Here is a 25,954-nt window from a genome sequence, read left to right as displayed (position 1 = left end):
ACCTGCAAAATGTCAACATTGTCAGAATGTCAACCTGGTAAACTCAACATTTCCAGAAGGCTAAAGGTTAGCGCTAGGGTTCCCATTAGGGTCAGAATCTGAAGAAAACCATGATGTTGATATGCTGAATGTCGATATAATGAAAAAATGTTGACATGTTCAATATTAACATTATGATTGTCGAACATATATACAAGGCCTGTATAGGAGAATGGCCATTGCAAAGATTAGGTATGTATCACACAATTTTCCCCTTTAAAGAAAATTTGTTTCATTTTGTTTATTTCTAACACATTTGTAGACAAATATATGCAGTACTAGGTAAATGATTGATCTGCAATGCTGCATCTTGTTACTTTATTTACAAATATAACTAATCCATTGAGGCAATAATGCTTATAAGTCCATATTGAAATGAAATTTTATTTTCAAACCTAAAATTCACATTTCATCTGGTTTTGTCAATCATTGTTTCTGACCAAATGTTACTTTACTGTGTTAATACAGTATTATCTTTTACGTCTTCATTGGCACAGTGTGTAAAAACAGACATGGCAAAAACTGGAGCAGAGAAACACACTTGAGATATTGTAGATTTAACAACATTTAAAAAAATATGCTGCATTGGGTTGACTTTTTATAATTTAAACTAATTAAAATAAATAAGAAAATAGAATTGGGCTTTTAAATGCTTTGAGAGCATCTCAGACAGCTGCTGTAACTGATGTATGGTCATATATGGTCAGAATGTAACAGTAAATATGTCGGGATATGTTATGCCTGAAACTGAGGGAATGCACCAAAGCATCATTACTCTCATCTAATGGAGATTAGTGTAGATTCTGTTCTTAATGAAAACCAAGCTTGGGAGATGCTGCCGAACCCCAGGGTAATGCTGAATATGACTGAACCAACGGGATACATTGATGTAGGTCTCCTTTTCCTGGACCGAAAGGTCAGCCTGGGAAGAAAATAAAAACTATGAGTGGAAATTTTCTATAATCTGCTCATTTGTTTATTTAATCAAGAACATAGCACATTTTAAAGCACATTGCTGAAATCAATTGCTTAATTCTTAAGACACCACTCATTGCTAGTTACTATAGTCATGTAGTAATCTCTTCCTTTAGTAGCTTATTGGCCATATTTTTCTGCATGCTGTGAGTCTGGAGCTAAAGACTTCCCTGTTCTGAGCAAGGGGTCAATTCAATTAGGCTTGATGTTCTGCCAAGCATCACCGGCTGATGTTTAGTTGTGCACATTTTTGGCAGATACGGTAGCCACTACATTTCCAGCGCACCTCTATAGGTACGAGGCAAAAATTGTTGATGTAGGGTTTTTGCAAGGTGCAGTTTGTTCTGCACGGAATCAGTATGATTTACCGCCGGCGGTTGTAATCCCGACAGCGGCATCCCGGCAGAGGAGGAAATCCCAATCGTCGAAGGTAATTATTGTCTAACCTAATTCTACCCCCTAACCCTCCCCTTCCCCCCAGTGCCTAACCCTAATCCCCCCCTTCCCCGCCGCCTAAACCCAAGTCCCCCCCGGGGGTGAATAACGCTACCCCTCCCTTCCCCTACCCTAATCCTAACCTCCCGGGGGGGGTGCCTAACCCTAAATCCCTTCCGTGAACCCTAACCCTTCCCCCCCTGCGGCCATCCGCGCTCGGTGTCCCTTCGATCGGGATGCCGGGCGTCGGTAAAATGACAGACGTCTAGATTTAGACGCCTGTCATACTACCCTCGACGGGATTAAGCAGTCGGGAAGCCGGCTGTCGGGATTAGGTCCGCCGGCTTCCCGACTGCATACCGTTCTGCACAGCATCAACACACTTAATAGCATTGACTCCTTAATGCCTATAATTATTAGGGATGTACTGAACTCTGAATTTGGTTCAGTATTGTGGCCAAATCCAGCTGTGCTAATCCATTACCAATGAGCAAAGTCTGAAGTGCTGCGAGCGGTGACGTCAAACATCAATGAAATCCCACAAATGTTATGGTACATCCACCCATATACATGACAAAATGTCAGTACCTCCTGTTTAACAAGTCTATTCAGTTAGGACAGCGGTTTTCAACCGGTGTGCCGCGGCACACTAGTGTGCCGTGGCCGGTTGTGAAGTGTGCCGCGGAGCTGTCATTTTACTGTACTTCAGCATCCCGGGCCGCTGAGCTCTTCTGGGAGACTCAGGCGCGACCGGGTAGTGACCTGCAAAGATGCGGCGGCGTGACATCACAGATCACGCACGCCGCGTTGTCCACTGCCCTCCAGCCCGCTCTGCCAGCCAACGCCAATCAGCCAGCCCGCGCTCTGTCCAGGCAGGCTCTGCAGCCTGCCTGGAAGCCCGCCCGCACGCGATCCTGCTGCAGTGTGAGTGAAGGGGGGAAGAAATGTGGGTTTTGTGGGGACCAGACATTTTTTTCTTCTTCGTGGGTACCAGCCATAGTTTATTTTTTTGAGGGAACCAGTCATGTCATTTTTTTTAGTGAGAACCAGCCATATGTTATCCAGCCATATATTTGCCTATTTAGTGGGGAACAATGTGTTTTGTTTTGTTTTTTGTTTCTGTGGGGCCAGCCATAGGTTTCTTTTTCTGTGGGGAGCAATTCTGTGGGGCGCAATGTGGCATGGTTGTTTTTTTTGTGGGGAGCAATGTGGTTTTTTTTTTCTGTTAGGCCAGCCAATGGGATTGTTTTATTCTTGTGGGGGCCAATGTAGTGTGTTTTTTATTCTTGTGGGGGCCAATGTAGTGTGTTTTGTTCCTGTGGGAACTAATGTAGTGTGTTTTGTTCCTGTGGGAACTAATGTAGTGTATTTTTTCATAGTCCGCGCACACCGCATCGCCGGATAGTGTGCCTTGGCAATTTTAAAATCTTGTGTAGTGTGCCGCGAGTTGAAAATCACTGAGTTAGGAGGTACTTATGTGGTGATGTACATAGCATAGGATTAGTGGAGTGTAGATCTTGTAAAATTTACTTTGGTCCAGTCATGTAGAGGATCAGTTACAGAGATAACACCAGCAAGAGAATGAAAAAGGTGGCTACAGTACATTTATAATGTTAAAGTTGAAGATGACTAAAGGTACGTACACACTGGGCGATATTACTGAGTTACTGCACGACTACGACATCGTAATCGTGCAATCGCTCAGTAATCGTGCACTTTTATGTCAGAAACGACCAGCGATGCGCACTCCCGCTGGTCGTTTCCGACATTGTCCATCGCCTGAACATGTAGCACAATCTGCCGATAACGACAGATTGGCATGTTCAGGAATGATGGACAGTGCCTGCACTGAACGACTGATCGTTCAGTGCAGACACTACAGGGGGATCAGGAACGACGGTAAGATTACGATGTCGTAATCGTACTGTCTTTCCTGATTGCCTAGTGTGTATATGCACCTTTAGACAGAAGCAGAGAAACAAATAGTGACAACACTACAAAGAGAAAAAAAAAAATTGGGATGGATAAATTCTGATAAGGAGTTTACTCAAATGCTATTTTTGCAGGAGACACCACAAGAGACTATTAAAAGCACACATTCCTGACGATTGGCAAGTGCATACAAACTTACCAATTATCTGCCCGATGTGCCGGTGCTTGATGCCACAACTGAACAGGCATTTAAATTTGCCCACCCAGTTGAGCAGTCATTCATCGGCTGGTCCCTGCAGTATGTATATGGGCAATCAGTGGGTACCCGAACACACCAGCAGATGACAGATATATCTTTCAGATACACTAACCATCTACTGTGCTGCAGGGCCGATCAGATATGTCTGAACGGAGTTGTTCATAGACATATCGGGTGTACACACCCGCCAATGTACTATATATCTATCAGTGTGTACATAACTTAAGAAAGTGCATTCCAGCCAAGTTTGTATCACTAAGCTGTACCTAAATAAGGCAATCTTAACATATATGTTTGAACTAATCATGGAGAAACCATATGAATTTCAGCTATGATTTTTTTCCAGCACTTTATTCACGAATCTCAGTTTTACTGTTACACTTACGATTGCTGGATGCAGCCCATAATAAATTAAGATATCGGCCAATGTGATTTTGTTTCCAGCCATGTATACTTTATCCTCCAGATACAAGTTAAGATCCTAGAGAGAAATTAATGTAAAAAAATACACACAATTAATTTGGATGCTGCTGCAACAACCTTGTTCTAGCACATATTCTGTAATTTGGAAACCAGACTCAAGAAATGCCATGATCAAACAAATTTCATATAGACACATATGCATTTATTTGTCTGTGAGTTGTACATTATCAAACCAAAGATGATATGACACGTAAAAGCAACTCCACTTTAACTTATGAATGGACCCAAATACTACTCTGCAAAATATGTCGGACTCCAAAAGAAGAAGGAGGAATTACGTTTTATTGAGAGAGAAAAAAGAAGGTTTAAATTACATTTACATTTTAAAGCAGCAGATTTACAGGGAGATTTATCAAATCTTGGAGAGAGAAAGTACCAACCAATCAGCTTCTGTCATTTTACAGGCGGTGCTAGAAAAATGACAGTTAGAACTTAGAAGCTGATTAGGTGGTATTTTAGCTCTCTCCAAGATTTAATAAATCCCCCCCTTAATCTCTTAACCCGTTACTGATTGCTGTAGATACAATTAAGTTGGCTTCATGCCCCATTAACTTGAGCTGGATAGTGTGGTGTGGGGGATCAATGTGGCCAGGACCTGTAACTTAACCTCTTGATTATATGAGCACTGTAAACATTGTTCAGAGTGTATGTAGGAAAGCATGAACTACTCAATGTTCCACTTGGTGCCAATGTGAAAGCAAGTCAGTTGCTGTTAGCTGTCAGTAGACTGTAACTGCAGGTTACACTGAAGACAGAAAATAAAATAAGAGATACGGTAAGAACTTGCCGTTGTTATCTCTATTTCTATGAAGTCCGTAGGGTTCCACAGGATACATTGGGGTATAGGTGATGACGTCAGGCATCGGGCACCACAGAGTTAAGTTTCTTCATCCTTCCAGGATGCACTGGGGTGCCTCTCCTATACCCCGCCCCCGAGCCTCAGGCACCTCAGTTACGTTACAAGCCATAGGAGGAGAAAGAGAGGGAAGAAAGTCTGGAACACACAAAGAATCACATTCTCACCAGAAGGAGACGGAAAAACTGGTGACCAGAGCAAAGCCCATCTGCAGTACAGGTGCGACAGGGCGCGAGTCCTGTGGACTTCTTAGAATTAGAGATAACAAAAGGTAAGTTCTTACCATCTCTCTTATTTTCTACTGCAGGGTCCATAGGGTATCCACAGGATACCTTGGGGATGTCCCAAAGCAGTATCCCTTAAGGGTGGGGACGCTCCTGTGCTTTAAGGAGAATGCGCCGCCCGAAGGAAGCATCCTGAGAGGCGTAGGTATCAAAAGCATAATACCGTACGAATGTATGGACAGATGACCACGTGGCTGCCTTGCAAAGCTGAACCGCTGAGGTGCCACGTCGAGCTGCCCACGAAGGACCCACAGACCTAGTGGAATGAGGCCTGACAGAAGATGGAACGGGAAAACCGTCATGAGCATAAGCTTCAGAAATAGCCAGGCGAATCCATCCTGCCAACGTTTGCTTAGTGGCAGGCCAACCCTTCTTCTGGAGGCCATAAAGGACAAACGAGTCCGACATCTGAAAAGAAGCGGTGCGGTCAACAGAGTCTTAAGGCCCGCACCACATCCAATGTGGCCTCACCAACCGAAAGGTCCGGTGAATTAAAGGCCAGTACAATAATTTCCTCGTTGATATGGAAACTAGGTACCACCTTCAGAAGAAATCCAGGACAGGTACGAAGCACAGCCCTCTTCCTATGAAAAATAAAAAGCTCTGGGAGCTCTGCATGACAGAGCTCCCAATTCTGAAACCCTTCTGGCCGAGGCAATGGCCAGAAGGAAAACTGTCTTAAGCGTAAGCCATTTCAAATCCAGAGCCCAGTGGTTCAAATGGCGGTCCTTGAAGAGCCCTTAGAACCACAGTCAGATCCCAAGGTGCCACAGGTGGAACAAAGGGAGGCTGAACACGCAGTACACCTTGCATAAAGGTGCGGATATCAGGGAGCGTAGCAATCCTACGATGAAACCAGACTGACAGGGCAGATACCTGCACCTTCAGAGAGGGAAGGTGAAGACCATGATCTAAGCCTGCCTGTAGGAAAGCCAATACTCTGGATAGCCGAAACACCCGAGGAGCATAGCCTCTAGGGCGACACCAATGAAAGGAAATATGCGCCACACGATGGTAAATTCTTGCAGATGATGGTTTCCGAGCTCTTAGCATAGTTTGCACTACAGAGCCGGAAAACCCCCTGGACCTCAAGAGAACAGTCTCAATAGCCAAGCTGTCAAAGACAGCCGATCCAGGTCTGGATAAAGACAAGGGCCCTGAGATAACAGGTCCGGACGTTGAGGCAACAGCATCGGAGTGTACACTGAGAGACTCCGAAGGTCTGAGTACCAGTGCCGTCTGAGCCACGCTGGAGCTATCAGCAGGAGCATGCCACCTTCTTGCTTGAATTTTCATAGCACTCAAGGAAGAAGGGAAAACGGAGGGAAGAGGTACGCATACTGGAAGGTCCACTTGACCGACAGAGCGTCCACTAGACAAGCCTTTGAGCCTCTGCTGGCGTCCACCTTCCCTGGAAGAAGTGAGGACCAGTCACTGTTCCCCAGTCTCGGAGACTTGCGTCCGTCGTCAGAAGGACCCAGTCCGCAATCCAAAAGGGGCGCCCCCGATTCAGGTGAGCAGTCTGTAGCCACCAGGCCAGAGACCGACATACCTCCAGTGACAGCACCATTGTTTGCGATTGTATCCGTTGGGGCAACCACTTGGAGAGAATTAACCTCTGCAGAGGCCTGGAGTGGAACTGGTCAAACTCCACCATGTCGAAAATTGACACCATGGAAACCAGTAACCTCATCACCGAGTGAATAGACACCCGGCGACTCTGCAGGCAAATGCAAATCTTTGCTTGTAACGCAGAGATCTTGTCCTCTGTCACAAAAATCCTCTGATGTTGCGAGTCCAACAGAGCTCCGAGATGGATCATCCTCTGTGATGGAACCTGGTAGGATTTCTTCCAATTTATCAGCCAGCCGTGAGTCTGCAACACCGAGACCGTCAGTTGCAGATGGCGCTGAAGTATCTCTGGAGACTCTGCCAACAGCAGGTGGTCGTCCAGATAGGGTAACAAGTGAAGCCCCTGCATCCGCAGGTGAGCTGCCATAACTTTGGTAAACACACGAGGTGCCATGGCCAGACCAAAAGGCAGCGCTTGAAACTGGAAATGGTCGTTCACCACTGCAAACCTGAGGAAGCGCTGGTGCGCTGAGGCAATGGGGATATGCAGGTAAGCATCCTGAATATCCAGCGATACCATGAAATCCCCAGGCTCCATCACTAAAAATGATGGAACGCAGGGTCTCCATCCTGAATCGAGGAACCCTCAAAAATTTGTTGAGGGATTTGAGATTGAGTATTGGCCGGGAGGACCCATTGGGTTTCTGTACCAGAAAAAGATTGGAGTAATACCCCCAATCCCCTCTGAGAGAAAGGAACCAGCACTATGACCCCAGCCTGGAGCATAGTGTGCAATACCTTCCAGAACTCCAGGGCCTTGTCCTGATTGGACTGAAGACCCGTGGTGAAAAACCGGCTGGGAGGCCTCCGCCGGAAGGAGAGGGCGAACCCCTGTGAGAAACTACTTCTCTTACCCAAGTGTCTAAGTGCTCAGACGCCAGCATTGGGCGAATCGAAGAAGTCGGCCTCCCACTTTGGGGTCCCCCAAAGAGAGGCCCGTCCCGTCAGGCCAAAGGCTTCTCCTGCCTGTCTCGGAAAGGACTGTACCTTGGACTTACCCTGGGCTCTATAAGGCCGAAGAACCCGACCCTGATGGGACCGTAGCCAATGGCAGACACGCAGACTTCGCTGCCGCCAGAGTGGCCACAAATTTGTCCAGATCAGGTCCAAATAGGATTTGTCCATTAAAAGGAAAGCATTCCAAACCCCGCTTTGAACCTGCATCCGCCTTCCAAGACCGCAACCATAAGGTGCTGCGAGCTGCCACTGCTGCAGAGGAGATCCTGGAAGCAAGGAGACAGATATCTAATACAAGTGGCCGAATCTCTTAAGTTACCCACTAACTCCACCTGTTCAGGTGACGAGTCAGTGTCCAGAGACGCCTCCAAGCTATCAGCCCAGCGCTCATTGGCTTTAGCCACCCAGCACACAGCTGGCCTGGACGCCCCCAAGCAAGGGAATAAATGGACTTCAGGCATATTTCCACCTTACGATCCGTGGCATCCTTTAAGGAAGACATGGATGGCATGGGCAGTGTAGCACTCTTCACAAGGCGTGTGATATGAGAATCCACCTGAGTAGGGGTTTCCCCATTTTGAGAAATAATTGTCTGCAAAAGGGTATGCAACAGCCAAACGTCTTTGAGGTTGGTAACGCTTACCCGGATTTTTCCACGCCTCCTCTAAATGGTCCAATAGCTGACCAGATAGGGGAAAAACAGTGGCATCACCCTTAATATCCTTAAAGAAGGCATATTTTGATTTAGTCACGGGAGGATCGTCTTCATCAATAACTAGGGCCGTACGAATTGCACGTATAAGGCCCGGTAATTAACCTTAGACCTGGGCAGAAAGGTCTAACATCTCACCGTCATCAGTGGTCACATCATCTTGATCATATTGTGTGGTCTGAGACGGCAAAGTTCGCTTATGCGGCCGCAATGAAGACTCCCCCTGTAAAATGTCTGACAGGTGTTACACCGTATTGGACAGAGAGCTGACCCATGCAGGTTCAGGTGTGACCTGAGGGGGTGAGAGCGGGAGACTCTGGGGTACAACCAATTGCCTGGGGAACCCCTGTATGGGAGATGACACCATTGAGTGCTGTGAGAAGCCCATCTGCGGTAACCCAGGGGGTGTCACCAGCTGGCCCACCAGGGTAGTAAGTGCCTTAGCAAAACAGGCCCATGGTGGCTCCTGCACAGGTGCAGTGACAGAAATCGGGCGTGACATTAAAAAGCACTCCTTACATAGCCCCTCCGCATTTCCATCACCCTCCGACAATTGTACCTGACATATGGTACACTTTGGCCTCAGAAGAAAATCGCGCTCACTGTAAGACATTCTGGAGTAGTGAACAGCGCTGTATGTGACACACCTCACCAAACAATCTGTACAGTGAGGTAATAACGCCCTGCAACACCGCAACCCAAGGGCTTTTAGCAGAGAAGACAGGGATAGGTAAAATGGCTGACAGTAGAAAGTGAAAGTACAAACGGCAGTACCAGCATTAAGTCACATACAATGCAGAATAACCCTGCACTATTAGCGCTGTGATCAACTATACAGGACAGAGAGCCTGGTAGGAAACAGCGCAGCATACACAGACCTGTGCCACCGGAGGAGAGGTATGCAGGGGGGACCTGGACCGCTTGCCACCACTCACCGCATCCAGCAACTTTGCCATGCGCTAGATAAAATGGCCGCCGAGGAGCAGAAGGAGGCCGGTGAAGGAGCAGCTGCACTGGCTCAGACCGCTGTGGAGAGGGCGTGTGCAGCAGGGGAGGCGCCGGCTGCTATGCAGGAAAGGCACGCTCCCCTGGCCTGCATTTAACCCCCAGGACGCCGAAGCGTTTTCTCACCGCCGCCGCCCGCTGTCCCAGGGGCTAAGTGGAAGCACAGGATCAGTACCTGGCTCCACGCTGCGACCAGTCCCCAGGGAGCCCCCTGCCTGGGGACTTAGGACTGTGTTACCAGCAGGGGACCCCGCCGCTTACCTGCATCCCCGTAGATCCGGCCACAGTCCATGGTAACCGGGGTCACCGCTAGCTGTGACCCCTGTTACCAACCAGCATCCCCGGATTGGTACTGGCGTTTTGGTACCGGCGGGGTGGAGGAGTGACAGCATGGACGTCAGTACAGACTATCCATGCTGTACACTCAAGTGTGCAGCCACAGCTGCCCAAGGAAAAAACTTCAGGGGCCTTGACAGACCCCCCTCTGTAGAGGTGCATCCGAATCCGTGCCGGGCACCAACGAAAATTGAGGTGCCTGAGGCTCGGGGGCAGGGTATAGGAGAGGGACCCCAGTGCATCCTGGAAGGATGAAGAAACTTAACTCTGTGGTGCCCGATGCCTGACGTCATCACCTATACCCCAAGGTATCCTGTGGATACCCTATGGACCCTGCAGTAGAAAGCCCAATAACTGTCATACCTTGGTATTTGGGTGACTATACTTTGAGGAATTAACACATCTTCTTATTGCATGTACAATACTTTTAGCAATAATTAAAACAAATACTTCAAATAAAAAAACATTCTAGGCTTCACCTTCAAATAGCTAGAAATGTATAAGATCTATAAAATACCCCCAGTCGAAGGGATTAAGGTGAACTCAATCACTGCATGCTTCTATATTTCAATGCCCCTGCCACATTCTTAGATGTTAATTTTAATCTATTAACTGCTTTGCAAACATCAGTACATTGCTGCCGAACTTTACTCGCTGTGTTGTTTGCATATGACACTTTTAGATACACTGACAACTGTTGAAAAGCTTTCTGCTTGGTTACAGAATGGTTTATGGCACTGTTCACTGTTCATACAGCTCCCAGGCAGGTATATTTTCAAAATAAATACATTTTTTACATTTATTATGATGCATTATCATTCGATGATAATCCAACATATACAGAAAAAAAATATAAAATGAATTCTAGCATTTCCTCATGTATAGAGAGAGACCACCTGCAAAGAGATTGACATCGTAATTTTTAAATATATATTTGACACAGAACCTTTTTGAATTTCTAATTTTATTTCCATGCTCATCTTGCTATTTGCCAGTGCTGAAACGTGCAGGGAGAAAACAACATGAAGCCAATCTGATCAGCCAAATATTCACCATCACCAGAACCGTCTACAATGCACAGTCTTCACTGCTCTTCTCCTGTCAGGATGCTCTTTGCGCCATCCTGAGAAGGCAACATTTTTTTGAGGAAACTATATTTACACTAATCAGGTGCATTGCTGGAGAAATCTGAGACTTCTTCATAGTAACCCCTTCTCTGAATAGGATGAAGACATGAAAAGCCCTGTTATCTCTGATAAAGGGCTTTTCACTGCTACATAATTAGTCCCATTGTGTTACTGTAGGGCGGATCGTGCAGTGTGTACGCCAACACAATATATTGGCGTATTGTATCGGGCAGTCGGTAGGTCATTTCAAATGTGTACCCCAGTTTAAGTCTGTAGTGACTGGTTTTGTATTTTCAGTTTATCAGAGTTTATATAATTAGCCAGTTGCTGGCCATTCCTCTTGTACATTGAATTACCTACGATGATGTCACAACGTCCATGCCTACCTCACAAAGACCTGACAAGTATAAATATACGGGGATATATTTACTAAATTTGAGAGTTTTTAGAAGTGGAGATGTTGCCCATAGCAACCAGATTCTGGCTATTATCTCCTAGAAGGTACAAATTAATGTTAAGTTGAATCTGATAGGTTGCTATGGGCAACATCTCTAAAAACTCTCACTTTAGTAAATATACCCCATGGACTCTAGAACTAATTGCTTAGTCTACTGCAGCCACTGCTTGACCCAAAATTACGTGCTGATTAATTTCAATCAAGGCAAGTAAGTTGTGCCAAATAGCCCACAGTCATCTAAAGTGTGAATAATAAGAGGGTTTTTTTTTTTTTTTGGTATGGCACTGCAAAATGCTGATAGCTGCTATTAGACCTAAATCACCCTAGTCTAGATGAAAATATCCCCATGGCCATAAAAAAAAAATACTAATTTTTTTTTTTTTGCAGTTTGCTACATGCATTCTATCAGATGTTTGCTAATGCTGACAAAGCCTGGCTATCCGCCCATCATCAGGTACTAGCCCCTAGACTATACATTTAGAAATGCCGAATTCCTTTCTGTATAATAGGTTGATAAAGTGGGATCAATTAAGTATGCAAGTGGAAACAGATCCTATTCATTGACCATTGTAAAGAGCTTACTTTTTCCTTTATTTGGGGATTTGTGCCTCTCAAATACCCTTTCCCGCTGGTCATTTTTGACATCCATCATCACCCGAACATGCTAGTCAATCTGCCGATAATGACAGATTGGCCTTGTTCAGGGATGAGGGAGGGTGCCTGCACTGAACAACTTATCGTTCAGTGTAGGCACAGCACAGACTGTGAAACGACTGCACGATTACAATGTTGTAATCGTGCAGTCGTTTCACAGTCTGCTAGTGGATGTGCCCCTTAAGCTTGGCTCAGTTTGTGTAACATGGTCATATAGATTTATTGCCTCCAATCAACAGCCTTTTTAACACATTGATGAGCCCACAGTTCACCCAAAAGTAGATAATGTCATGTTTAGTCAAGAGCACAATACAAAATAAAACAAAAATAGAAAATTTAATTTAACATTTTTAGGCAGTAAAGACTTGTTTTTGTGTGCCTCAGGTTTTTTGCCCCTCAATTGTCGTATGCGAATGTATAATTTCTGCTTGCACCCTCCTAAAGTGGCGAGCAGAAATAGTCGATAACTCCCTGTTTTGGCCACCCAAACTGCCACTTGGGCGCTTTATGTGGCTAAACTCGGTCTATTTGGGAGCGACATGCGCGAATACCTGGAATTGAACATCGCCCTGTCGGTTTAGACGGGAGATCGGGCACGCAAAAACTTTTGATATCCCCCCTCGGAGTCTTAGAGACAGTCGGGAAGCCAGCGGACCTAAACCTCGACAGCCGGCTTCCCGACTGCTTAATCCCGGCGAGGGACGCCTGTCATTTAGACGCCTGTCATTTTACAAAAGCCGGGCATCCCGATCGAAGTGATGCCGAGCACCCACAGCCGCAGGGGGGTAGGGAGGGTTAGGTTAGGGGCTCCCAGGGGGGACTTAGGCACTGGGGGAGGGGAAGGTTAGGGTTAGACACCCCAAAGGGAGGGTTAGGGGGTTGAATAGGTTAGTATATACTTACCTGGGGTCGATCGGGATTTCCATAATTGTCGGGCTGCCGCTGTCGGAATTTGAATCCACCGCCACGGGTCCGGCGGCAATTCATACAGATTCCATTCTCTGCATTGCAATCAAACTTTCATTGCCCAATGTGTACACGTAAAACAATCTAACATGCTCCAGAAAGACATTACTTAACTATGAATATTCAATCTATTCACTGATAGTAATACTATTGCTTTCAAAAGCTGATCAATTCAACTTCAAGAAACATATGTGAAATTACATTGCATAAATTAAAGACTTGTGCCACATATGGATATTGCATTAAATATGATCGAATTGCAAGAAAAAAATAAATAAATCATTGTGTATGCGCTTGTAGACCTTTAGGCTTAAATGATGGGTTAGAAGTCTCTTGTCCTAGTACGGCATGGAGGACTAAAGTTTTGGGCATTTTTTTGTTGTTGTATTTTTTTTTATGGCCTCACCCGTCCAGGATTTAATACTAGGATCTTTAATGGTCACAATAACTGAACATTAAATATCCTGTATTTATTACTGTAAATCTGATGACATCAGAAGCGACTGAAGTGTTACATAGGTCACCCCCCTTCAATAGAAGAATGCTAGCTGATGTACCCAGTTTCACCTGGGTAGACCTTAGATATTTACAGCTTCCATCTCACCACTCCAGTAACACATTAATCCTTCACCTTTATAGTAATGCAGATCTTGGTGGTAGTAGAAAATATTTGGATATTTCCAGGGTTGGAAAAAAAAACAACACATTTTAAAAAAAAAAAAAAAACCCCTGGTCTTTTTGGTTTAAACCAATTTTTTTGCATTAATGTTTAAATGAAAAAAAAATTAATCTTGCTATGTATTAGAAACCTTGATCAAACACGTTTTAAGGAGTTAAGCATTAGAACTGGTAGTGTCACTGGCATTAAACATTTTGAATAAAAACACTAGTTTAGAGGCCTTTTCAGTTCCCAGTCTGTTTCAAAGCTTCGAATTAACTAAACCGAAAGAAAAAAATCTTTCTACACTAGCTAAAGATACTTGAGCAGTCAGAAGTTGTTAAATAATGGGAAATACATTGGGGTTAATTTTGTTTTGCTCGTCCACCATTCATAAGATGATACTTGTGACACCACAGAGACTAAGGGCTCGATCCAATTAGGTGTGATATACTCACCTGTGCGAGTCATCGCGACAGTGGCCATACTTGACGGCCTGCTGGATTCGCCTGAAAGTTCTCGCTGTCCCATAGAGCAGCGAGCAAAGACAGTCGAATTCAGTGGAGAGTCGGGCTACGAAGGGTACGATGTGTCGGGCCGTTGCCAACGTTTTAACGCCGTTGCAACGGCACATCGCACCTAATTGGTTCGAGCCCAAAAGGTGCATACACACAACGATTATCGTTAAACGATATCGTTTGTAAAAATCGTTCACTTTCTGAGTCAAACGATGAACGATTTTCGTTCATGCGCGTTCACGTTTGTAGTTCAGTCAGACTTGTCAACTCAACGATTTTCAGTAAGGGAATATGCAAAAATCATTTGTAGTTCTAAAAAATCGTTCATTACATTTAAATGAACATAGTAAATGAACAACTTTAGTAAACGATTTTAGTTCATTTTTTCAAGGGAGAAAATAGTTTACTAAAATCGTTCATTAACTAAATCGTTGTGTGTGTATGCAGCTTAAGTCTTTGTTTCTATAACTCGTCTCAATAGGACTGAACATTTTGAATTGAAATACAAAGGTAAACATGGAGAATTAACCAAGAGGTGTTTCTCTGTATATTGCCTGTTTTATGCGTTTGAGTTTACTCTTTAAGATTGAGAATGTTATGCTGGCCACACACATGGCGATCTGCACACGATCAGCCGATGTGTATGATTTGTGTACGATTTCCCTTGAAACTCTCCCCGGCAGCTCTGCACACGATCTCCACACAATTTGGTGTCCAATCTTCATACGATCTCTCCTGCATCCAGACTTTCACAGTGCATCGCCTCCTAGATTGTCAGATCTGCCCTACTGCACGGCAGATCTGACTATGCGATGTGCGACCAGCGGGGACTCACGATTTACTCAGGATTTGCCCATATTTTAAACGATCTGACGTTCCAATTTGTCGGCCAGATCGGGTAAAATATCGCTATGGGTGTGGCCAGCTTTAGCTGTGGTATTTTTTCCTACCCTATGGGATCGATTGGGGAGAAGTCTAATGCTGGCTACACACATAGCTATATTTTACCAGATCTGGCCGATTCCGACACCAAATTGTGTGGAGATCGTGTGCAGAGCTGCCGGGGAGAGTTTCAAGGGAAATCGTACACAAATCATACACATCGGCTGATCGTGTACAGATCGCCATGTGTGTGGCCAGCTTTAGCTTGATGCAATGCAGATTTAGCACCTCTCTTATCTGGTTCATACTCCCTATATCTTTGTAGTGTGTGTGATTTACTGCATTGGTAAAGCTTACTCAGATAAAGACCACAAGCAACAAGAAAGTGGAATAATACCAGTCACGGTGTTGTGCCTGTAGTCACAGCATAATAAATAAAAAATAAAAAAACATTTGGTTTAAACCAGCCAACCCTAATCCTCTCCCTCACTGCTACAGTAATACATTATTATTTATTTATTACCAGTTATTTATATAGCGCTCACATTTTCCGCAGCGCTTTACAGAGAGAATATTTGGCCATTCACATCAGTCCCTGCCCCAGTGGAGCTTACACTCTATATTCCCTATCACCTACACACACAGGTTTTTTTGTTTTTTGTTGTGGGGAACCAATTAACCTACCAGTATATTTTTGGAGAGTGGGAGGAAACCAGAGTACCCGAAGGAAACCCACGCAAGCACAGGGAGAATATACAAACTCCACACATTTAGGGCCATGGTGGGAACTGAACCCATGACCTCATTGCTGTGAGTCAGTAACGCTAACCATTACACCATCTGTGCTTCCCTCCCTTACCTGTGTAATAACATTTTCCACTCCCTCACCTCTGTAGTAACACACTATCCTCACTCAACTCTGTAGTAACACATTTCCCTTCCTCGCCTGTGTAGGAATACAATCCCTCCCTCACATATGTAGTAATTTATTCCCCTCCCTCACCTCTGGACTAACACATTCCCCTCTCTCACCTCTGTAGTAGCATTACCCTCGCACACCCCTGTAGGAACACATTCCCCTCCCTCACCTGTGTAGAAACACATTCCCCTCTCACTGACAGTTTCCTCTCTGACCTCTGGAGTAACACATTCCTTCCCTCGCATCTGTACTAACAATTCCCCTCCCATACATGTGCTCTACCATCCCCATAATAATGATTTATATATAGCCCGCATTTATGCAACAAAGACTGGCACTAACCCGGCACACTGGACTTTTCAAGCATTCATTTGCATTTTTTTATTTATTTTTTTAAACCAGACACTTACAAGCCCTACATACAATGTGAAACTACAGCAGACAATACAATAATGCTAATGTTTAATAAAGTCACAATGAGAGATGGAGGGATTGCAGCCCTGCAGAACCTTGCTTTCCCAATATCAGCTTCAGTGAAAGATGGCATGTGCAGCCATCTGGCCAGGATCTGTATGCAAACAGCATTGAAAACTGGATACTAGGCCATTATAGGAGTATAATGTCTTAAAAAAAGAACACTGACCTTCAGTATGTTTCGGATTTCTTCCTTATTGGCTGATCTGTCTATGTGTGTAACTCGGTATTCCAGCCATTGCTGCACAACTGCCTTTTCTTCTACAGAAGCACCTAGAAGTTCATCTTTTTTGGCTTCAGTAACTAAATGAGAAGCAATAGTGGCAAGGCCCGCCAAACTGGGCCCTCTATTGGGTTGAAGCACCGGAATCTGTAAAGGAAAAGATCAGAAATAAACATATGACCAAAGGTAAACATCAGTCAATCAGTTAGGAACAGAATTTTAAGGTGATTTTGTCATCCAATTTGAGCAATTCAAACTAAGCTAGCTCAAATATGTTGTTAATGACCAGTGACAATTGGTGTGCAATGATATGTTTCTTCATTTCCCTCTTTCTCCTTAACCAACACTGCTGTGTGACAGGATTATATAGCGCTACCAAGCACTTTTCTAGCTAGGCCAATATGTATTATGTGCGACTTGTCCTCATTAATCAAAACGCTCATTTAACTATGTAAACTTGCAAGCAACACCTTCTTAGCATTTTCGGTATGTTAATACCCTGTCTGATATTATTAATGTATTTGTTCCCTGCAGAATATGTTGGCACTGTAAGATTATACATATGCAGCCTTAAGGCCCCCACACGATTTGGCCGTTTCCGACTGATTGGAACGACCAATCGTTTAAAAAGTTACGTGTGTGGGGGTGATCACAATTGATGCGCGCTCCTGCATATCGTTGATTGTGGTTGCTTATCTTTCCGAAATGCAGAAAGATCAGCGACCTATCGTGCATGATTTGAATGACACTGTGCCGTATGTATGCACACTGAACAACGTCATGCACGATACAGATGCATGTAGCATGGAACAGGGAGATCCGTGCTACATGCATCTGTGTCATTGACACAGAAGCACGTACGGGAACAGTGAAACCCATCGGTGCTGCTGTGGTTAAAAAAAACAATGAAACCTGTGTAAAAATAAAGAAAAAAACTTTAATAAAACATACAAGCACACTATCTCACATAGGGGCAGATGTATGAAGCTGTGGAAAGTGATAAAGTGCAGAGTGATAAATGACCAACCAATCCGCTCCCACCTGTCATTTTTCAAACACAGCCTGTAACATGACAGTTGTGAGCTGATTGGTTGATCGTTTATCACTCTGCACTTTATCACTTTCCAGAGCTTCATACATCTGCCCCATAGTCACCTATGTATCCCTGAGGACGTCATGTTCCCTTGTCCAGTAGAATATCCATAGGGTACCTGTAAACAAACAAAAAAATACTCACCTTCTCCTATGCGTGGATCACGTCCTCTTCAGCCCATGTAAGCAATCCCTGGGCGTGGTAAAAAAAACAAGCAAATACACGAGCCACCGGACACAGTACCGTCCTCTATGGACGGTACTACCCGAATGAGAGCTCAAACTTTCTGCTGACACCTCCTGAGGTCACGAGCAGAAATCAATGTAAATAAACTGAAAAAGTCCTGTTTCAGGTTGCAGTCATTGCCTGCAATTTGTCTGACTGAATTTCTCCCCTAAAGCTGGGTACACCCTGTAGGATATGACCCAGCAATGGTGCTATGTAACGATACATTACACACACTACATGACCCTGCGTACGACAACACGATTTCTCATTACATGCTGCACGTAATTTCACCACTTTGTTCATTGCATCATCACATCTGCTGTGCAGAACAGATGGAGTGTTACGGTAAACGAAGGATCAGATGCGCACACATACTATAGGAGCGTACCCGCTAGACGATATGCTCCCTGAGCGATATCGTCTAGTGTGTCCCCGGCAGGGTGTGCTCAATGTCGTTCATGACATTGAGCACACCAGCTGAACGATATCATTAACGATATCGTTCAGCGCTCGGCTGTCTCCCCCATTCCCCAACATGCAGCAACCTGACGATAACGTCAGGGTGGCCTGCATGTTTGCCCGATGAACGACAATGACGAACGACCTGCGGGAATGCGCAACGTCGTTATCGTTCATCGTTTTGGTGTAAAAAATGGACGATATAGTGAACGACTCAACGATAACCACTTTATCGCCCAGTGTGTATGCACCTTATGTGTACAATATATAGTTCCGATCAGCAACTAAACAATATATAGAATATTGTGTATCTATCATAAGTCTGTTTGCTCCAATATGGCAGGAACTGATGTGAATGGATACATTCTCTGTAGGGAACTGCATAACATTGTTGTACTATATATACACAATAATAAACATGCATTTAAAGGGTAGCTTTAGCAAAGACTGCTTTTTCATCAGGCTAACAATATAAACTAAAGATAGACACATATATGCCCATGGTGAAGATTATTTAAAATTCACAATACATGTGTGCTATATGGAAATAATTCTATACTGACTCCACATAGCTGAATCTACTTGTGGACCCTGCACACACAAAACTGGAGGCATGCTAACATTCCTTAAACAGCCATAAAATATGAGATATGGTAAGAACTTACCCTTGTTATCTCTATTTCTACGAAGTCCATAGGGTTCCACAGGATACCTTGGGGTATAGGTGTGACGTCAGTCGCAGGGCACCAAAGAGTTAAGCTTTCAGCCTCCCAGGATGCACTAGGTCCCCCTCCTATACCCCGCCCCCGGGCCAAGGCACCTCAGTTAGTTACCAAGCCATAGGCCGGAGGAGGAGAAGGAAGAGAGAGAACAAAGATCTGGACACATACAAGAATCACATTCTCACCAGAGGGAGACGGAAAACCGGTGACCAGAGCAAAGCCCATCTGCAGCACAGGTGCGACAGGGCGGGAGTCCTGTGGAACCCTATGGACTTCGTAGAAATAGAGATAACAAGGGTAAGTTCTTACCATATCTCATATTTTCTACTTCAGGGTCCATAGGGTATCCACAGGATACCTTGGGGATGTCCCAAAGCAGTATCCTTTAAGGGTGGGGACGCTCCTGTGCAGAAAGGAGAATCCGCCGCCCGAAGGAAGCATCCTGAGAGGCGAAGGTGTCAAACCTGTAATACCTCACGAAGGTATGGACAGAAGACCACGTAGCAGCCTTGCAGATCTGAACTGCCGAGGCACCACGTCGAGCTGCCCACGAAGGACCCACAGACCTAGTGGAATGAGCCTTCAGAGAAGGAGGGACCGGTAGGCCTTCATGAAGATAAGCTTCAGAAATAGCCATACGGATCCAGGCTGCCAAAGTTTGCTTTGAAGCAGGCCAACCCTTTTTACGGAAGCCAAAGAGGACAAACAAAGCGTCCGACTTCCTAAACGAAGAAGTGCGGTCAACATAAGTCCTTAAGGCCCGCACAACATCCAAAGAGGCCTCACCCACGGAAAGACCCGGTGAGTTAAAGGCCGGAACAACTATTTCCTCGTTAATATGAAACTGGGAAATAACTTTGGGAAGAAACTCGGGCCGAGTGCGGAGCACTGCCCTGTTCCCATAAAAAACCAAGAAAGGGGGTCTACAAGAAAGAGCCCCTAACTCAGAAACACGTCTGGCCGAAGCAATGGCCAGAAGGAAAACAGTCTTAGCTGTTAGCCATTTAAGATCCACTGAGCCCAGTGGTTCAAACGGCGGTCCTTGGAGAGCCCTCAGGACCACAGCCAAATCCCAAGGCGCCACAGGTGGAACAAAGGGCGGCTGAATGCGGAGAACACCCTGCATAAAGGTGCGCACATCCGGGATTGTAGCAATCCTACGGTGAAACCAGACAGATAGGGCCGAAACCTGTACCTTCAAAGAAGCAAGGCGAAGCCCATGATCTAGTCCCGCTTGCAGGAAGGCGAGAATCCGAGACAGACGAAACTCCCGCGGTGCATAACCTCTCGGTCGACACCACTGGAAGAACGTATGCCACACGCGATGGTATATCCTCGCGGAAGACGGTTTCCGAGCTCGTAACATGGTACGCACCACAGAGCTGGAAAACCCCCGGGACCTCAGCATGGCCGTCTCAACAGCCACGCCGTCAAAGACAGCCGAGTCAGGTCCGGGTGAAGGCAAGGACCCTGAGACAGAAGGTCCGGTCGTAGCGGCAACCGCAGAGGAATGTCCACGGACAGACCCTGAAGGTCTGAGAACCAGTGCCGTCTGGGCCACGCGGGAGCTATCAACAGGAGCGTCCCTCCTTCCTGTTTGAATTTCCGGATTACCCGTGGAAGAAGGGAGACCGGAGGGAACAGGTATGCGAACCGGAACGTCCACCGGACGGACAGAGCATCCACCAGAGACGCCCCTTCGTCTCTTGTGCGAGACCCGTACACCGGCAACTTGTTGTTGTGCCGGGACGCCATGAGGTCGATTTCTGGAAGACCCCACCTGTCCACCAGTAGTTGAAAAACGTCCGGGTGCAGGGACCATTCCCCCGGATGAACGTCCTGGCGACTTAGAAAGTCCGCCTCCCAATTGAGCACTCCCGGGATGAAGACCGCTGATATGGCCGGAAGATTGCGCTCCGCCCAAACCAGGATCCGAGAGACCTCTACGAGAGCCGCCCGACTGCGAGTTCCTCCTTGCCTGTTTATGTAGGCCACGGTGGTAGCGTTGTCCGACTGGACCTGCACCGGGCGACCCTGGAGAAACCGCTGTGCCTGCTGGAGAGCATTGAAGACCGCACGGAGTTCCAAGATATTTATTGGAAGCTCCGCTTCTGTCGGCGTCCACCTGCCCTGGAACAAGTGTGGACCCGAAACTGCTCCCCAGCCCCGAAGACTGGCGTCCGTTGTCAACAGGACCCAATTTGGAACCCAGAACGGACGTCCCTTGTTGAGGTGGGTCGTCTGTAACCACCACGTAAGGGACAGGCGAACCTCCTGGGTGAGCACAATCGTCTGGGACTTCAGAGACTGAGTCAGCCCGTTCCACTTGGACAGGATCAGGTGCTGCAGAGGTCTGGAGTGAAACTGGGCGTATTCCACCATGTCGAACACCGACACCATGGAGCCCAGTAACCTCATCGCCGAGTGTAAGGACACCCGGCGGCTGTGCAGACAACTGCGCACCCTTGACTGTAAAGCAGAGATCTTGTCCTCCGTCACGAAGATCCTTTGCTGTCCCGAGTCCAATAAGGCTCCAAGATGCAGAATCCTCCGAGACGGGATTAGAGTGGACTTCTGCCAGTTGATTAGCCAGCCGTGCCGTTGCAGCAGTGCAATGGTCAGGTCCAAGTGGCGTAACAGGAGCTCTGGAGATCCTGCCACCAATAACAGGTCGTCCAAATACGGCAACATGCGGACTCCCTGCAGCCGCAGAGAAGCCGCCATGACCGCCATCACCTTGGTGAAAACACGTGGTGCTGTTGCCAGGCCAAAAGGTAACGCCCGAAACTGGAAGTGGTCGCTGCTGATTGCAAACCTGAGGAACTGTTGATGGCGCCAAAGAATAGGGACATGCAGGTAAGCGTCCTGTATGTCCAATGACACCAAGTAGTCCCCAGGTTCCAGCGCCAGAATGATGGACCGTAGGGTCTCCATCCGAAACTTCGGGACCCGCAAAGACTTGTTGAGTGCTTTGAGGTTGAGAATCGGACGATATGACCCATTGGGTTTCTGTACCAAAAATAGATTTGAATAGAAACCCTGGCCCCTCTGGGAGAATGGAACCGCCACTATAACTCCAGCCTGGAGCATAGTGTGCAATACCTTCCGCAGCTCCGTAGCCTTGTTCCGGTCTGATGGGAGACCCGTGGTGAAGAAGCGAGCCGGGGGTCTGTGCCGGAAGGAGAGGGCGTATCCGTGGGAAACCACCTCCAGAACCCAAGTGTCTGTCGTAGTGGTCGACCAACACTGGGCGAACTGTAGCAGGCGGCCTCCCACCCTGGGATCCCCCAAAGGGAGGCCCGGACCGTCAGGCCGCAGGCTTGCCATCTGGCTTGGGGGCCGGACGTCTGGTACTCCATGCCTGCTTCCGGGGCTTGACCGATTTCTTAGGGCCAGCCTGTCGAGGAAACGACTGTGGTTTGGGCCTGCCCTGGGCCCTAGATGACCGAAAGGACGATGGTCCCGAACCAGAAGGAGCAGCGGCCGACGGGAGACAGGCAGATTTGGCTGCCGCCAGCGTGGCCACAATCTTATCCAGATCCGGACCGAAGAGAACTTCTCCGGTAAACGGCAACGCTTCCAGACCTTTCTTGGAATCTGCGTCCGCCTTCCAGGATCGCAGCCACAAGGTGCGACGAGCAGCTACCGCTGCTGAAGAAATTCTAGACACCAGAGTACTAATGTCTAGAGCCGCCTCGTTGATGTAGGTGGCCGAATCACGGAGATTGCCAATCAACTCCGCCTGATCGGCCGGACAGTCGGATTCAAAAGAAGCCTCTAATGAATCCGCCCAGCGCTCCATCGCTCTGGCAACCCAGCAAATGGCCATAGCCGGCCGTGCTGCCCCCCCAGCAAGGGAATAAGCGGACTTCAGGCAGATTTCTACCTTGCGGTCCGTAGCATCCTTAAGGGAGGACATGGATGGCATCGGCAATGTGGCACTACGGACAAGACGGGTCACGTGAGAATCCACCTGTGGAGGGGATTCCCACTTCGCAAAATAATTATCCGCGAACGGATAAGCCACCGCCAGGCGTCTCTGCGGCTGGTATCTTTTGCCAGGTTGTTTCCACGCCTCCTCTAAATGGTCCACCAACTGACCCGAAAGAGGAAAGACTGTGGCATCGCCCTTCACATCTTTGAAAAAGGCATACTTAGATTTAGCCGCTGGGGGAACTTCGTCCTCAATCACCAAGGCTGTGCGGACCGCCCGAATAAGTCCAGGAATATATACTTTGGACTTAGCATCAGCGTCCTTAGTATGGAGAGGTTCCTGATCGTAAGGATCTAGAATCTCCCCATCATCAGACGTCCCTTCGTCATCCTCATAAGGAGCGGACAGAGACGCCACCGGCCTTTTATGAGACCGCATCACAGACTCCCCTTGCAACACATCCGACAAGTGCTGTACAGAACTCGTCAGGGAGTTAACCCACGCTGGCTCCTGAGAACCCGGGAGCGGGGAAATAGGGAGACTGTGGGGTACCACCAATTGTCGTGGGAACCCCTGCATGGGTGACGACACCACAGACTGCTGGGACAAACCCATCGGAGTAAACGCGGGCTGCGGAGCTAACTGGCCCACTAAAGCTGTTAACGCCTGAGCGAAACAAGCCCAGGGCGGCTCCTGTACCGGTGCTGTAACCGTAATAGGCCGCGCCATGGACAAACACTGCCGGCAAAGGCCCTCCGCGCTACCCTCCCCCTCCGCTAACGGTACTTTGCACGTGGTACACTGTAGCCGGAGGGGAAAATCACTTTCAGACATGATGGCACCACGTATGTGACCTCTCTCACCAATTAAGTATTAAATAGGCGAGAGACCACCCTGCAGCACCGCACCGCAAGGGCTTTAGCAGAAAGAACAGGGACAGTAATAAAGCTGACAGTTTAGAGAAGAAAAGATTACAGGCAGCAGCGCTAGCACAGTCACATACAATGCAGAAAAATAACAATTCCTGCACTAACAGCGCTGATCACTCAACTACACAGACACAGGGCCTGGTAGGACACAGCGCTGCATACACAGACCTGACCACAGCGGAGGAGAGGTATGCGGGGGGACCCAGACCACGATGCTTCCGTCCAGCGCTTCCAGCAGCGTTCACCATGCGTTCTGGAGAAGATGGCCGCCGAGGAGCAGAGAGGAGGCTGGCCTGGGGGAGGAGCGCTGCCACAGGACCAGTCGGCAGCATGCAGAGAGGGCTGTGTGCAGCGGGGGAGGCGCCGGCTGTGAGACAGGGAAGGCGCGCTCCCCTGGCATGCATTTAACCCCTGGGACGCCGCAGCGCTACCGCTCTGCTGCGGTCCGCTGTCCCAGGGGGTAGTGGAAGCGCAGGTTGGTCGCCTGGCTCCACGCTGCAGCCAGTCCCCAGGGAGCCCCCTGCCTGGGGACTTAGGACCATGTGATCAGCGGGGACCCACCGCGGGACCCCGCTGCTTACCTCTGTCCCCCTTGAATCCGGCCATGGTCCGGAGCATCTGGGGTCACCGCTAGCTGTGACCCCAGACGCCCACCAGCATCCCCGGATCAGTACCGGCGTTCTGGTACCGGCGGGGTGTAGGGAAGACAGCATGGACGTCAGGACTGACTGTCCATGCTGTACATCCAGATGTGCAGCCACAGCTGCATGAAGAATAAGCTTCAGGGGCTCTTCTAGCCCCCACTCCAACAGGTGCACCCGACTCCGGCCGGGCACCAAACTAAACTGAGGTGCCTTGGCCCGGGGGCGGGGTATAGGAGGGGGACCTAGTGCATCCTGGGAGGCTGAAAGCTTAACTCTTTGGTGCCCTGCGACTGACGTCACACCTATACCCCAAGGTATCCTGTGGATACCCTATGGACCCTGAAGTAGAAATAGTAATTTTACAATAAGACAACATTGGTCAGTGGAATACTTGACCAAGTAATATGTTAGATGTGAGCATATAAAGGCAAGAGATTGCCGGGTCACTGATTCATCCAGTGCATGGCTAATGCCTACCCTCCAACATGACACGTTCCATTAGGTACAAAATGCCCTGCTAATGGACTTCCCACCTAATGTATGATTGCAGTCACCTGTGTTGAACTAGGTAATTGATAAGACAGGTGTTTCAGCACAGGTGGCTACAATCATACATTAGGTGGGAAGTCCAGTAGCAGAGCATTTTGTACCTAATGGAACGGGTCATGTTGGAGGGTCTGCTCACATTTCAATGACAGGCTATTTACTAAGGTGCACGACTTACAAACCATCGAGAACCAGACAATCTTTTAGCAGCCCTTAAGGAGGTCCCTATAATACACCCTCTCACCTGACTGTTACCGTGTGCCCGGCTGCTGTATTTCCCTGCCTTCAGCCCCAAACATCTTTCCAACGCGGTCAGATCTTCCACCGCCATCTTGGTTGGCAGGTCACAAAGCCAGCAGCACGTACTGCCAACCACACATGCCCGACCCGCATTCCCGCCTCTTCCGGGAAATGTCTCCGTCCTATTGGTCACAACGAGGGCAATAGCTCTAGCCTGGCATAGCATACAACTAACGAAGCCGGACCCGGTTGGTGGTAGTACATAATGGGGCGTTGTCAGCTTTGCAGTGGGAACCATAGAGTTGGATGTACGGGCTGGATGTAACAATACGTTACTGTAGTTTTGTGACTGTATCACTCACACACTCACTATAAC

The 25,954-nt window shown here is 47.4% G+C and overlaps 1 protein-coding gene across 1 annotated transcript; it reads right to left on the bottom strand.

Annotated features, from left to right (window-relative positions):
- Positions 1–407: 407 nt before the first annotated feature.
- EEF1E1 (eukaryotic translation elongation factor 1 epsilon 1) lies at positions 408–25,748 on the bottom strand. The gene is made up of 4 exons (XM_088471773.1): positions 25,583–25,748; positions 16,730–16,930; positions 4,026–4,121; positions 408–961 (listed from the first exon to the last, which is right to left on the bottom strand). Exons 1-4 carry the CDS (start codon positions 25,667–25,669, stop codon positions 821–823), a joined length of 525 nt encoding a protein of 174 aa, XP_088327899.1. The 5' UTR covers positions 25,670–25,748; the 3' UTR covers positions 408–820.
- Positions 25,749–25,954: the final 206 nt, after the last annotated feature.

This window comes from Taudactylus pleione, unplaced genomic scaffold, assembly GCF_031769625.1.
Source record: "Taudactylus pleione unplaced genomic scaffold, aTauple2 ptg000116l, whole genome shotgun sequence".
Lineage (NCBI taxonomy): Eukaryota > Metazoa > Chordata > Amphibia > Anura > Myobatrachidae > Taudactylus > Taudactylus pleione.
The sequence above is the reverse complement of the archived record's forward strand: the minus strand, read 5'-3'. Positions and strand labels throughout refer to the sequence as shown.

Excerpts from the sequence above, each read along its gene's own strand:
- EEF1E1 (XM_088471773.1), bottom strand. The coding sequence starts at position 25,669 with ATGGCGGTGGAAGATCTGACCGCGTTGGAAAGATGTTTGGGGCTGAAG. Across the intron at positions 4,122-16,729 it reads AAATCCGAAACATACTGAAG|GATCTTAACTTGTATCTGGA; the intron begins GTCAGTGTTCTT and ends ATTTCTCTCTAG. Across the intron at positions 962-4,025 it reads ATGGGCTGCATCCAGCAATC|GCTGACCTTTCGGTCCAGGA; the intron begins GTAAGTGTAACA and ends TTTTCTTCCCAG.